Here is a 15,178-nt window from a genome sequence, read left to right on the forward strand (position 1 = left end):
ACTGCGACCCCCTCCCCCACCTGGGACAGTCAGACCGTCTTTCTTTGTTTCTCATTCCTAAGTACTCTCCACCTATCCAACGTGTGAAGCCATCAACATCAACCATCAAAGTGTTGCCAGTGGGGACAGACGCTGTACTTCAGGACAGGTTTCAACACACGGACTGGAGTATGTTTGCTTCACAGGCTACTTGTGGCTCTCACACGGATATCGACACGTACACCTCCTCTGTGCTGGATTATATCACAACCACCACTGACAGTGTTACCACACAGAAACAGATCACCACGTACCCAAATCAAAAGCCATGGATGAATAAGGAGGTGCGTCTTCTGCTGAAAGCCCGCAACATCGCCTTCGGAACAGGTGACGCACAGGCCTACAGCACATCCAGGGCGAACCTGAGGAGGGGCATCAAAAAGGCCAAGCACTGCTACAAGCTAAAGGTAGAGGAACACTTCAACTCCGACCCCCGACGCATGTGGCAGGGCATCCAGGTCATCAGCAACTACAAGCCCAGCAACTCCACCCCGGTAACTACAGATGTCTCCTTCCTGAACGAGCTAAATGACTTCTATGCTCGCTTTGACAGAGACAACAGAGAGACGGTTACTCAGACCAGACTCTCTGCAGACCTCCAGCCCCTCTCACTCTCCTCCACAGACGTCTATACCGCACTGAGCCAGATCAATGCTCGCAAAGCTGCTGGTCCAGACGGCATTCCCGGACGAGTGCTGAGAACATGTCCGGAGCAGCTGGCTGGAATTTTTACGGACATTTTCAACCTGTCCCTCGCCCAGGCAACTGTACCTACATGCTTCAAATCCACCTCCATCGTACCAGTGCCGAAACACTCCAGCCCGACGTGCCTGAAGGACTACCGCCCTGTAGCACTCACACCCATTGTTATGAAGTGCTTCGAGCGACTGGTCCTGGCACACCTGAAGAACTGTCTCCCACCCACTCTGGATCCACATCAGTTCTCATATCGCAGCAATAGGTGTACAGAGGACGCAGTGTCCATGGTGCTGCACTCTGTGCTCACACATCTGGACAATAGCAACACATACGCACGAATGCTGTTTATTGACTTCAGCTCAGCATTTAATACCGTAATCCCTTCCAAGTTAGTCACTAAACTTGGAGATCTGGGTATTAACACCTCCCTCTGTCACTGGATCAAGGACTTTCTGACCAACAGACCTCAGCGTGTTAGGTCAGGCCACACCTACTCCATCACCATCTCACTCAATACAGGGGTACCACAGGGCTGTGTGCTGAGCCCATTCCTCTAATCCCTTTTCACCCACGACTGCAGGCCTGTGCATGGATCCAACTCCATCATTAAGTTTGCTGACGACACCACGGTGATTGGACTCATCAGTAACAATGATGAGACAGCCTACAGGGAGGAGGTACAGCATCTGGCCACATGGTGTGAGGACAACAACCTGCTCCTCAACAACAACAAAACTAAAGAGCTCATCGTGGACTTTAGGAGGGAAGGAGGAGGCATGCATGACCCCATCCACATAGACGGAATAGCTGTTGAACGTGTCTCCAGCTTCAAGTTCTTGGGGACCCACATTTCGGAGGACCTGTCCACCAACACCTCCAGCTTGGCCAAGAAGGCTCACCAGCTTCTTCCTGAGGACACTCAGGAAACACCATCTGTCTTCGGCCATCCTGGTGAACTTTTACCACTGTGCAATAGAAAATATCCTGACCAGCTGTATCACAGTCTGGTATGGGAACTGCACTGTTGCGAACCGCAAGGCACTGCAGCGAGTGGTAAAAACGGCCCAGCGCATCACAGGGACTGCACTTCCATCCATTGAGGACGTCCAGAGGAAACGCTGTCTGCGTCGAGCTCACAGCATTCTTAAGGACTCCGCCTGCCCTGCACAGACTGTTTGCCCTTCTGCCCTCTGGTAGGTGCTTCAGGAGCCTCCGGACAAGGACTACTCGATTGAGGAACAGCTTTTTCCCCAGAGCTGTCTCCATACTGAACTTTGTCCCCCGTTAACCCCCCCCCAAATCTCTCCTCCTAGGAAGGTTGCACTACAAACATTTTTATCCTTTTTCCGCTTTGTATTTTATTGGTACATACCTCATTTGTACATAAATCCCATATATACTGTATGCATCTGTTTATTATGTTTTTACGTACTCATTCCTTGCTCGTGTCCATAGCACCTTAATCACTTTAACCTGCATAGCACCTTAATATTAATCTGCACCTTAAAATGTATATTGTTTTCAGTTACATATCTTGTTTATAGATCCTGTTCATACCACTGCTATTTACCCACTGTAAATAATGTATATCATAAATACTGTTTATTCTGCACTTGCTGCTTATTGCACTTCTGGTTAGATGCTAAACTGCATTTCGTTGCCTTGTACTTGTACATGTGTAATGACAATGAAGTTGAATCTAATCTAATCTAACAAATTTGCAGAAATGGGAGAACCTGTTGGACCAGCAACCATTTCTGCAGCACTTAATGAATCAAGTCTTTAAGGCAGTGTGGTGAGACTGAATGAGGAAAAAACTCATGACAGCTCGCTTAGAGTTCTTTAAACAGCATGTTATAGTGATTAAGTGTTAATTAATCATAATTATAGCTAAACAAAATTAAATTCACAACACAAAGTGAGCAAAATGTCAAGAGATCTAAATCCACAATAAAATGTTACCATTACTGAAGCTGTAATGAATCTGAATCTAATCATGATCATTTCCTTCATCTTCTAACATTAATGGTTTGTTCCTCCACTGCTAGAATCATATTACATAGATAACACTTTATTGATCCCGAAGAACATTGCATATGAAAATGTGTGTGTGTTATAATCTCACCTCAGTATTTCCAGTTTACAGTGTGTGTGTGTGTGTGTGTGTGTGTGTGTGTGTGTGTGTGTGTGTTATAATCTCACCTCAGTATTTCCAGTTTACAGTGTGTGTGTGTGTGTGTGTGTGTGTGTGTATAATCTCACCTCAGTATTTCCAGTTTACAGTGTGTGTGTGTGTGTGTTATAATCTCACCTCAGTATTTCCAGTTTACAGTGTGTGTGTGTGTGTGTGTGTGTTATAATCTCACCCCAGTATTTCCAGTTTACAGTGTGTGTGTGTGTGTCTGTTATAATCTCACCCCAGTATTTCCAGTTTACAGTGTGTGTGTGTTATAATCTCACCTCAGTATTTCCAGTTTACAGTGTGTGTGTGTGTGTGTGTGTGTTATAATCTCACCTCAGTATTTCCAGTTTACAGTGTGTGTTTGTGTGTTATAATCTCACCTCAGTATTTCAATTTTAGTGTGTGTGTGTGTGTGTGTGTGTTATAATCTTGCCTCAGTATTTCCAGTTTAGTGTGTGTGTGTGTGTGTGTGTGTCTGTTATAATCTCACCCCAGTATTTCCAGTTTACAGTGTGTGTGTTATAATCTCACCTCAGTATTTCCAGTTTACAGTGTGTGTGTGTGTGTGTGTGTGTGTGTGTGTTATAATCTCACCTCAGTATTTCCAGTTTACAGTGTGTATGTGTGTGTGTTATAATCTCACCTCAGTATTTCCAGTTTACAGTGTGTGTGTGTGTGTGTGTTATAATCTCACCTCAGTATTTCAAGTTTAGTGTGTGTGTGTGTGTGTGTGTGTGTGTGTTATAATCTCACCTCAGTATTTCCAGTTTACAGTGTGTGTGTGTGTGTGTGTGTTATAATCTCACCTCAGTATCTCCAGTTTACAGAGTGTGTGTGTGTTATAATCTCACCTCAGTATCTCCAGTTTACAGTGTGTGTGTGTGTGTGTGTGTTATAATCTCACCTCAGAATCTCCAGTTTACAGTGTGTGTGTGTGTGTGTTATAATCTCACCTCAGTATTTCAAGTTTAGTGTGTGTGTGTGTGTTATAATCTTGCCTCAGTATTTCCAATTTACAGTGTGTGTGTGTGTGTGTCTGTTATAATCTCACCCCAGTATTTCCAGTTTACAGTGTGTGTGTGTTATAATCTCACCTCAGTATTTCCAGTTTACAGTGTGTGTGTGTTATAATCTCACCTCAGTATTTCCAGTTTACAGTGTGTGTGTGTGTGTGTTATAATCTCACCTCAGTATTTCAAGATTAGTGTGTGTGTGTGTGTGTTATAATCTTGCCTCAGTATTTCCAGTTTACAGTGTGTGTGTGTGTGTGTTATAATCTCACCTCAGTATTTCCAGTTTACAGTGTGTGTGTGTGTGTTATAATCTCACCTCAGTATTTCCAGTTTACAGTGTGTGTGTGTGTGTGTGTGTGTGTGTGTGTGTTATAATCTCACCTCAGTATTTCCAGTTTACAGTGTGTGTGTGTGTGTGTGTGTGTGTGTTATAATCTCACCTCAGTATTTCCAGTTTACAGTGTGTGTGTGTGTTATAATCTCACCTCAGTATTTCAAGTTTAGTGTGTGTGTGTGTGTGTTATAATCTTGCCTCAGTATTTCCAGTTTACTGTGTGTGTGTGTGTGTCTGTTATAATCTCACCTCAGTATTTCCAGTTTACAGTGTGTGTGTGTGTTAAAATCTCACCTCAATATTTCCAGTTTAGTGTGTGTGTGTGTGTGTTATAATCTCACCTCAGTATTTCAAGTTTAGTGTGTGTGTGTGTGTGTGTGTTATAATCTTGCCTCAGTATTTCCAGTTTAGTGTGTGTGCGTGTGTTATAATCTCATCTCAATATTTCCAGTTTACAGTGTGTGTTATAATCTCACCTCAATATTTCCAGTTTACATTGTGTGTGTGTTATAATCTCACCCCAGTATCTCCAGTTTACTGTGTGTGTGTTATAATCTCACCTCAATATTTCCAGTTTACAGTGTGTGTGTGTGTTATAATCTCACTTTAGAATCTCCAGTGTACAGTGTGTGTGTTATAATCTCACCTCAGTATCTCCAGTGTACAGTGTGTGTGTTATAATCTCACCTCAGTATCTCCAGTTTACAGTGTGTGTGTCTTATAATCTCACCTCAAAATTTCCAGTTTACAGTGTGTGTGTGTGTTATAATCTCAACTCAGTATCTCCAGGTTACAGTGTGTGTGTGCGTGTGTTATAATCTCACCTCAGTATTTCCAGTTTACAGTGAGTGTGTGTTATAATCTCACCTCAGTATCTCCAGTTTACAGTGTGTGTGTGCGTGTGTTATAATCTCACCTCAGTATTTCCAGTTTACAGTGAGTGTGTGTTATAATCTCACCTCAGTGTCTCCAGTTTAGTGTGTGTGTGTGTGTGTGTGTGTGTGTGTGCGTGTTATAATCTCACCTCAGTATCTCCAGTTTACAGTGTGTGTGTGTGTGTGTGTGTGTGTTATAATCTCACCTTAGTATCTCCAGTTTACAGTGTGTGTGTGTGTGTTATAATCTCACCTCAGTATCTCCAGTTTACAGTGTGTGTGTGTGTGTTATAATCTCAGCTCAGTATTTCCAGTTTACAGTGTGTGTGTGTGTTATAATCTCACCTCAGTATTTCCAGTTTACAGTGTGTGTGTGTGTGTGTTATAATCTCACCTCAGTATCTCCAGTTTACAGTGTGTGTGTGTGTGTGTTATAATCTCACCTCAGTATTTCCAGTTTACAGTGTGTGTGTGTGTGTGTGTGTGTTATAATCTCACCTCAGTATTTCCAGTTTACAGTGTGTGTGTGTGTGTGTGTTATAATCTCACATCAGTATTTCCAGTTTACAGTGTGTGTGTGTGTGTGTGTGTGTTATAATCTCACCTCAGTATCTGCAGTTTACAGTGTGTGTGTGTGTGTGTGTTATAATCTCACCTCAGTATTTCCAGTTTAGTGTGTGTGTGTGTGTGTGTGTTATAATCTCACCTCAGTATCTCCAGTTTACAGTGTGTGTGTGTGTGTGTGTTATAATCTTGCCTCAGTATTTCCAGTTTACAGTGTGTGTGTGTGTGTGTGTGTGTTATAATCTCACCTCAGTATCTCCAGTTTACAGTGTGTGTGTGTGTGTGTGTGTGTGTGTGTGTGTGTGTGTTATAATCTCACCTCAGTATTTCCAGTTTACAGTGTGTGTGTGTGTGTGTGTGTGTGTGTGTTACAATCTCACCTCAGTATTTCCAGTTTACAGTGTGTGTGTGTGTGTGTGTGTTATAATCTCACCTCAGTATTTCAAGTTCAGTGTGTGTGTGTGTGTTATAATCTTGCCTCAGTATTTCCAGTTTACAGTGTGTGTGTGTGTGTGTCTGTTATAATCTCACCTCAGTATTTCCAGTTTACAGTGTGTGTGTGTGTTAAAATCTCACCTCAATATTTCCAGTTTAGTGTGTGTGTGTGTGTGTTATAATCTCACCTCAATATTTCTAGTTTACAGTGTGTGTGTGTGTGTGTGTGTTATAATCTCACCTCAATATTTCCAGTTTACAGTGTGTGTGTTATAATCTCACCTCAATATTTCTAGTTTACAGTGTGTGTGTGTGTGTGTGTGTTATAATCTCACCTCAATATTTCCAGTTTACAGTGTGTGTGTTATAATCTCACCTCAATATTTCCAGTTTACAGTGTGTGTGTGTGTGTGTGTGTTATAATCTCACCTCAGTATCTCCAGTTTAGTGTGTGTGTGTGTGTGCGTGTTATAATCTCACCTCAGTATCTCCAGTTTACAGTGTGTGTGTGTGTGTGTGTGTTATAATCTCACCTTAGTATCTCCAGTTTACAGTGTGTGTGTGTGTGTTATAATCTCACCTCAGTATCTCCAGTTTACAGTGTGTGTATGCGTGTGTTATAATCTCACCTCAGTAATTCCAGTTTACAGTGAGTGTGTGTTATAATCTCACCTCAGTATCTCCAGTTTAGTGTGTGTGTGTGTGTGTGTGTGCGTGTTATAATCTCACCTCAGTATCTCCAGTTTACAGTGTGTGTGTGTGTGTGTGTTATAATCTCACCTCAGTATTTCCAGTTTACAGTGAGTGTGTGTTATAATCTCACCTCAGTATCTCCAGTTTAGTGTGTGTGTGTGTGTGTGTGTGCGTGTTATAATCTCACCTCAGTATCTCCAGTTTACAGTGTGTGTGTGTGTTTGCGTGTGTTATAATCTCACCTCAGTATTTCCAGTTTACAGTGAGTGTGTGTTATAATCTCACCTCAGTATCTCCAGTTTAGTGTGTGTGTGTGTGTGTGCGTGTTATAATCTCACCTGAGTATCTCCAGTTTACAGTGTGTGTGTGTGTGTGTGTGTTATAATCTCACCTTAGTATCTCCAGTTTACAGTGTGTGTGTGTGTTATAATCTCACCTCAGTATCTCCAGTTTACAGTGTGTGTGTGTGTGTGTGTTATAATCTCACCTCAGTATCTCCAGTTTAGTGTGTGTGTGTGTGTGTGTGTGCGTGTTAAAATCTCACCTCAGTATTTCCAGTTTACAGTGTGTGTGTGTGTGTGTGTGTTATAATCTCACCTCAGTATCTCCAGTTTACAGTGTGTGTGTGTGTGTGCGTGTTAAAATCTCACCTCAGTATCTCCAGTTTACAGAGTGTGTGTGTGTGTGTGTGTGTGTTATAATCTCACCTCAGTATCTCCAGTTTACAGTGTGTGTGTGTGTTATAATCTCACCTCAGTATTTCCAGTTTACAGTGTGTGTGTGTGTGTGTGTGTTATAATCTCACTTCAGTATCTCCAGTTTACAGTGTGTGTGTGTGTTATAATCTCACCTCAGTATTTCCAGTTTACAGTGTGTGTGTGTGTGTGTGTGTGTTATAATCTCACCTCAGTATCTCCAGTTTACAGTGTGTGTGTGTGCTATAATCTCACCTCAGTATTTCCAGTTTACAGTGTGTGTGTGTGTGTGTGTGTTATAATCTCACCTCAGTATTTCCAGTTTACAGAGTGTGTGTGTGTGTGTGTGTGTTATAATATCACCTCAGTATCTCCAGTTTAGTGAGTGTGTGTTATAATCTCACCTCAGTATCTCCAGTTTACAGTGAGTGTGTTATAATCTCACCTCAGTATCTCCAGTTTAGTGTGTGTGTGTGTGTGTGTGCGTGTTATAATCTCACCTCAGTATCTCCAGTTTACAGTGTGTGTGTGTGTTTGCGTGTGTTATAATCTCACCTCAGTATTTCCAGTTTACAGTGAGTGTGTGTTATAATCTCACCTCAGTATCTCCAGTTTAGTGTGTGTGTGTGTGTGTGTGTGCGTGTTATAATCTCACCTCAGTATCTCCAGTTTACAGTGTGTGTGTGTGTTTGCGTGTGTTATAATCTCACCTCAGTATTTCCAGTTTACAGTGAGTGTGTGTTATAATCTCACCTCAGTATCTCCAGTTTAGTGTGTGTGTGTGTGTGTGTGTGTGCGTGTTATAATGTCACCTGAGTATCTCCAGTTTACAGTGTGTGTGTGTGTGTGTGTTATAATCTCACTTTAGTATCTCCAGTTTACAGTGTGTGTGTGTGTTATAATCTCACCTCAGTATCTCCAGTTTACAGTGTGTGTGTGTTATAATCTCACCTCAGTATCTCCAGTTTAGTGTGTGTGTGTGTGTGCGTGTTAAAATCTCACCTCAGTATTTCCAGTTTACAGTGTGTGTGTGTGTGTGTGTGTGTTATAATCTCACCTCAGTATCTCCAGTTTACAGAGTGTGTGTGTGTGTGTGTGTGTGTGTGTGTGTTATAATCTCACCTCAGTATCTCCAGTTTACAGAGTGTGTGTGTGTGTGTGTGTGTTATAATCTCACCTCAGTATCTCCAGTTTACAGTGTGTGTGTGTGTTATAATCTCACCTCAGTATCTCCAGTTTACAGTGTGTGTGTGTTATAATCTCACCTCAGTATCTCCAGTTTACAGAGTGTGTGTGTGTGTGTGTGTGTGTTATAATCTCACCTCAGTATCTCCAGTTTACAGTGTGTGTGTGTGTGTTATAATCTCACCTCAGTATCTCCAGTTTACAGAGTGTGTGTGTGTGTGTGTGTGTGTGTTATAATCTCACCTCAGTATTTCCAGTGTACAGTGTGTGTGTGTGTTATAATCTCACCTCAGTATCTCCAGTGTACAGTGTGTGTGTGTTATAATCTCACCTCAGTATCTCCAGTTTACAGTGTGTGTGTGTTATAATCTCACCTCAGTATCTCCAGTTTACAGTGTGTGTGTGTTATAATCTCACCCCAGTATCTCCAGTTTACAGAGTGTGTGTGTGTGTGTGTGTGTTATAATCTCACCTCAGTATTTCCAGTTTACAGTGTGTGTGTGTGTGTGTTATAATCTCACCCCAGTATCTCCAGTTTACAGTGTGTGTGTGTGTGTGTGTTATAATCTCACCCCAGTATCTCCAGTTTACAGTGTGTGTGTGTGTGTGTGTGTGTTATAATCTCACCTCAGTATCTCCAGTGTACAGTGTGTGTGTGTGTGTTATAATCTCACCCCAGTATCTCCAGTTTACAGTGTGGATTCTTCAGTGCAGCAGAGAGCAGCTTCACTCCTGAATCCTGCAGCTTATTGTAACTCAGGTTCAGATCTCTCAGATTGTTGGAGTTTGAACTGAGAACTGAGGACAGAGCTGCACAACTTTCACCTGTTAGAGAACAACATTCCAACCTGAGAAAGAAAAAGATAAAACATCAGAACATTAGGATCTGAATGTAAGTAAAATAAAATACAGTTATTAATGTTTTAGTTTTATTAAAAATATTTATTTGGAAATAATTTTTAACATTTAAAATTCAAATCTAACATGTATCAACTCTTCATAATTATTTACCCCCCCAGTGTAACACATAATATCGCTTCTGTTACAATCAGAACTGTTACATTAATTAAAGCTGATTTATATTATTTTAGTACTTTGTAATTTGATTAAATACTGAGTTGTGCTGCTTAGTTTGGAGGCAGAAAAATCTTTTTAACTCCTCCATAAAGATCTTGGTGGTCCATCACCTTGATTTAGTCACAGACACTCGGTCCTCTACAATGTGGTAGTTAATGTTAACAGTTTACCAGCTAGTTGATGAAATAGTTTAGAGGTGTGACCTGACCTGAGTTGTGTTGCTGTAGTATCAGATGTTTTTACTTCACTATGGACTGAACTGAGCTTTGAGGTATATTAAGAATCTTTAAAATTCTCTCGTGTGCTTCTTCAGATCTGTGCTGCTCACTGATTGGATACCTGAGTAGTAATCTTTAACACGTCATAAACCAGGCCTGTATGGTACTGTGGTGAGATAGAAGCTATTGATGAGAAACTCATGGTATTTTTAATGTAATCATTACGGGTAATTAAGTGTTGATTAATTACAATATTGCTAATCAAAATCAAATCCACAACACAATTAAGTTGTCAAAAAATCAAAATCCACACAAATATCTGCCCCATTACTGAAGCTGTAATGAATCTGAATCTAATCATGATCATTTCCTTCATCTTCTAACATTAATGGTTTGTTCCTCCACTGCTAGAATCATATTAGATAACACGTTATTGATCCTGGAAAACATTGCATATGAAGATGTGTGTGTGTTATAATCTCACCTCAGTATCTCCAGTTTACAGTGTGTGTGTGTGTGTGTGCGTGTGTCATAATCTGACCTCAGTATCTCCAGTTTAGTGTGTGTGTGTGTGTGTGTGTGTGTTATAATCTCACCTCAGTATCTCCAGTTTACAGTGTGTGTGTGTGTGTGTGTGTGTGTTATAATCTCACCTCAGTATCTCCAGTTTACAGTGTGTGTGTGTGTGTGTGTGTTATAATATCACCACAGTATCTCCGGTTTACAGTGTGTGTGTGTTATAATCTCACCTCAGTATCTCCAGTTTACAGTGTGTGTGTGTGTGTGTGTGTTATAATCTCACCTCAGTATCTCCAGTTTACAGTGTGTGTGTTATAATCTCACCTCAGTATCTCCAGTGTACAGTGTGTGTGTTATAATCTCACCTCAGTATCTCCAGTTTAGTGTGTGTGTGTGTGTGTGTGTGTGTGTTATAATCTCACCTCAGTATCTCCAGTTTACAGTGTGTGTGTGTGTGTGTGTGTGTGTGTGTGTGTGTTATAATCTCACCTCAGTATCTCCAGTTTACAGTGTGTGTGTGTGTGTGTGTGTTATAATATCACCACAGTATCTCCAGTTTACAGTGTGTGTGTGTGTGTTATAATCTCACCTCAGTATCTCAAGTGTACAGTGTGTGTGTGTGTGTTATAATCTCACCTCAGTATCTCCAGTTTACAGTGTGTGTGTGTGTGTTATAATCTCACCTCAGTATCTCAAGTGTACAGTGTGTGTGTGTGTGTTATAATCTCACCTCAGTATCTCCAGTTTACAGTGTGTGTGTTACAATCTCACCTCAGTATCTCTAGTGTACAGTGTGTGTGTGTTATAATCTCACCTCAGTATCTCCAGTGTACAGTGTGTGTTATAATCTCACCACAGTATCTCCAGTTTACAGTGTGTGTGTGTGTTATAATCTCACCTCAGTATCTCCAGTTTACAGTGTGTGTGTGTGTTATAATCTCACCTCAGTATCTCCAGTTTACAGTGTGTGTGTGTTTGTGTTATAATCTCACCTCAGTATCTCAAGTGTACAGTGTGTGTGTGTGTGTTATAATCTCACCTCAGTATCTCCAGTGTACAGTGTGTGTGTGTGTGTGTTATAATCTCACCTCAGGATCTCCAGTGTACAGTGTGTGTGTGTTATAATCTCACCTCAGTATCTCAAGTGTACAGTGTGTGTGTGTGTGTGTGTGTGTGTGTGTGTTATAATCTCACCTCAGTATCTCCAGTGTACAGTGTGTGTGTGTGTGTGTTATAATCTCACCTCAGGATCTCTAGTGTACAGTGTGTGTGTGTGTGTTATAATCTCACCTCAGTATCTCCAGTTTACAGTGTGTGTGTGTGTGTTATAATCTCACCTCAGGATCTCCAGTGTACAGTGTGTGTGTGTGTGTGTGTTATAATCTCACCTCAGTATCTCAAGTGTACAGTGTGTGTGTGTGTGTGTGTGTGTGTGTTATAATCTCACCTCAGTATCTCCAGTGTACAGTGTGTGTGTGTGTGTGTGTGTGTTATAATCTCACCTCAGTATCTCCAGTGTACAGTGTGTGTGTGTGTTATAATCTCACCTCAGTATCTCCAGTGTACAGTGTGTGTGTGTGTGTGTGTGTGTGTGTGTGTGTGTTATAATCTCACCTCAGTATCTCCAGTGTACAGTGTGTGTGTGTTATAATCTCACCTCAGTATCTCAAGTGTACAGTGTGTGTGTGTGTGTGTGTGTGTTATAATCTCACCTCAGTATCTCCAGTGTAGTGTGTGTGTTATAATCTCACCTCAGTATCTCCAGTGTACAGTGTGTGTGTGTTATAATCTCACCTCAGTATCTCCAGTTTACAGTGTGTGTGTGTGTGTGTGTGTTATAATCTCACCTCAGTATCTCAAGTGTACAGTGTGTGTGTGTTATAATCTCACCTCAGTATCTCCAGTGTACAGTGTGTGTGTGTTATAATCTCACCTCAGTATCTCCAGTGTACAGTGTGTGTGTGTTATAATCTCACCTCAGTATCTCCAGTGTACAGTGTGTGTGTGTGTGTGTGTTATAATCTCACCTCAGTATCTCCAGTGTACAGTGTGTGTGTGTGTGTGTGTGTGTTATAATCTTACCTCAGTATCTTCAGTTTAGTGTGTGTGTGTGTGTGCGTGTTATAATCTCACCTCAGTATCTCCAGTGTACAGTGTGTGTGTGTGTGTGTGTGTGTGTGTGTGTGTGTGTGTGTTATAATCTCACCTCAGTATCTCCAGTGTACAGTGTGTGTGTGTGTGTGTGTTATAATCTCACCTCAGTATCTCCAGTTTACAGTGTGGATTCTTCAGTGCAGCAGAGAGCAGCTTCACTCCTGAATCCTGCAGCTTATTGTAACTCAGGTTCAGATCTCTCAGATTGGAGGAGTTTGAACTGAGAACTGAGGACAGAGCTGCACAACTTTTACTTGTAAGAGAACAATCAAACAACCTGAAAAAGAAAAGATGAAACATCAGATTATTTACACACACACACACACACACACACACACACACACACACACACACACACACGTGAATCTTTAAGCTACAAATCCTAATAAAAGTTGAATGAATATACACTGCTCAAAAACCTTAAGGGGGAAATCACACATTGGATCTGGATGAACGAAAGATTTAAGTTGAAAATCTTTACTAATATAAATTGTGTAATTAGAAGAATAAAAAAGAATAAGAACAAAATGACACAACAACAGTCAATGGAAACTAAAATCATCATCATCCCATGGAGGGCTAGACCTCAAATTCATACAGAAAATCAAAGTAAAACATTGAAATCATAGACTTGTCCTATTTCTGTTAATGTCATCATCACTGAGACTTTGGACAGGCTGTGGTGTGATTTGGCAGCATCAAATGCACTGATACATAAAGTCCCAGAGGTTCTCAATTGAATTCAGGTCTGGGGAACGTGAGAGCCAGTCAATTGATGCCTTTATTGTCCAGGAACTTCCCACACACTCTGGCCACACGGGGCCTCTGAGGATTTCATTCAGGTTACCGTTGGCTATCACATGGAGGTTTGTGCAACTCTCCCAGAACATCAATGACGCACCACCAAACTGGTCATGCTGGATGATGTTGCAGGCAGCATAACGTTCACCATGGCATCTCCAGACTCTTTCACATCTGCTCAGCGTGAACCTGCTCTCATCTGTGAAGAGAACGGGCACCAATAGTGGACCTGCCAATTCTGGTGTTCTCTGGCGAATGCCTGTCGAGCTGCACGGTGCTGGGCTGTGAGTACAGGTCCCACTAAAACAGAAGTCGAAGAGGAGATGCTACAAGCCCTTCATTCCTTCCACCATCATGGGGAACGGGAGAACACTTGGAAATAAGATGGATGAGTTGAACGCAATGATCGGAACCCAGCGGTAGTATCGGGAGAGCAGTGTGCTGTGTTTTTCTGAGACGTGGCTTCATGCTGATATTCCGGACTCCAACGTTTCGATTCCCGGCTTTCAGATAGTGAGAGGGAACAGAGATGCTAAACGGAGCAGTAAGAAGAAAGGTGGCGGAGTCACACTGTTTGTGAATAACAGATGGTGTAATCTGGGACATATTACTGTGAAGGAGAGTCACTGTTGCTTCAGGAACTGAAGTTGAAACTGAGGGAGAATAAGGATGCCTATAGAAGGAAGCTGGAGGGAAGACTTGAACAAAATAATGCAAAAGAAGTCTGGGCTGGAATGAAGCAGATCACTGTAGGGGGCAGTTGAACACAGCCAACAATCTAAATGTGTTTTTTAACAGGTTCAGCACAACACCATCCTCCTCCAGCACTGGCAACACCATTCCCACTCCCTCACCACCTCCACTTCTTACACATAACGACTTGCACCTCCTCAACACAAAGCCATCCTCCGATGACCCATTGTCAAAAGACTCACAGTCTGATGACCCATCGTCAGAGGACCCACAGTCATTCTCTGACGACCTGTTGTCAGGAGACCCACAGTCTGATGACCCATTTTCAGAGGACCCACAGTCATACGACCCATTGACTGATGGCCCATATTCTCTGCTAGAAGTGACAACGAGCCAAGTGAAGAGACAGCTGGAGAAACTTAAAGTGGGCAAAGCTGCAGGAACGGACAGAATCAGCACAAGAGTACTGAAGGTCTGTGCCACCCGGCTTTGTGGAATTCTTCAGCATCTATTCAACCCGAGTCTCAAGCAAAAGCAGGTACCAATGATTTGGAAAACATCCTGTCTGGTTCCTGTTCCAAAGAAGTCCTGTTCCTCATCTCTGAATGACTACAGACCTGTGGCCCTGACATCCCACGTAATGAAGGTCCTAGAAAGACTAGTACTGTCATACCTGAGGTCTCAGGTCAGCCCTTTCCTGGACCCCCCTGCAGTTTGCTTACCAACAGCAGGTAAGCGTGGACGATGCTGTGATTTACTTACTACAGAGGGCTCACTTCCACTTGGACCAGAGCAACACCACAGTGAAAATCACTTTCTTTGACTTCTCAAGCGTTTTCAACACCATTCAACCTTGCATACTGGGGGAAAAGACGGAGAACATGCGAGTGGACAAAACCATGATCACCTGGGTCTTGGACTACTTGTCTGAAAGACCCCAGTATGTATAGCTGGGAACTTGCCAGTCTGAGCGCCTGATCAGCAACATTGGAGCACCACAGG

General features: G+C 42.0%; 1 protein-coding gene across 1 annotated transcript in view; it reads right to left on the reverse strand.

Moving 5' to 3' along the window:
- Nucleotides 1-15,178, reverse strand: part of LOC134310006 (NACHT, LRR and PYD domains-containing protein 3-like) — a 109,143-nt gene that overhangs the window by 63,841 nt on the left and 30,124 nt on the right. The window contains exons 10-11 of the mRNA XM_062991509.1: nucleotides 12,786-12,959; nucleotides 9,389-9,562 (exon numbers count right to left, since the gene is read on the reverse strand). Of these exons, the coding sequence (XP_062847579.1) occupies nucleotides 9,389-9,562; nucleotides 12,786-12,959 (348 nt within the window). The remainder of the gene's footprint in view (nucleotides 1-9,388; nucleotides 9,563-12,785; nucleotides 12,960-15,178) is intronic.

This window comes from Trichomycterus rosablanca, chromosome 3 (assembly GCF_030014385.1).
Source record: "Trichomycterus rosablanca isolate fTriRos1 chromosome 3, fTriRos1.hap1, whole genome shotgun sequence".
Taxonomy (NCBI): domain Eukaryota; kingdom Metazoa; phylum Chordata; class Actinopteri; order Siluriformes; family Trichomycteridae; genus Trichomycterus; species Trichomycterus rosablanca.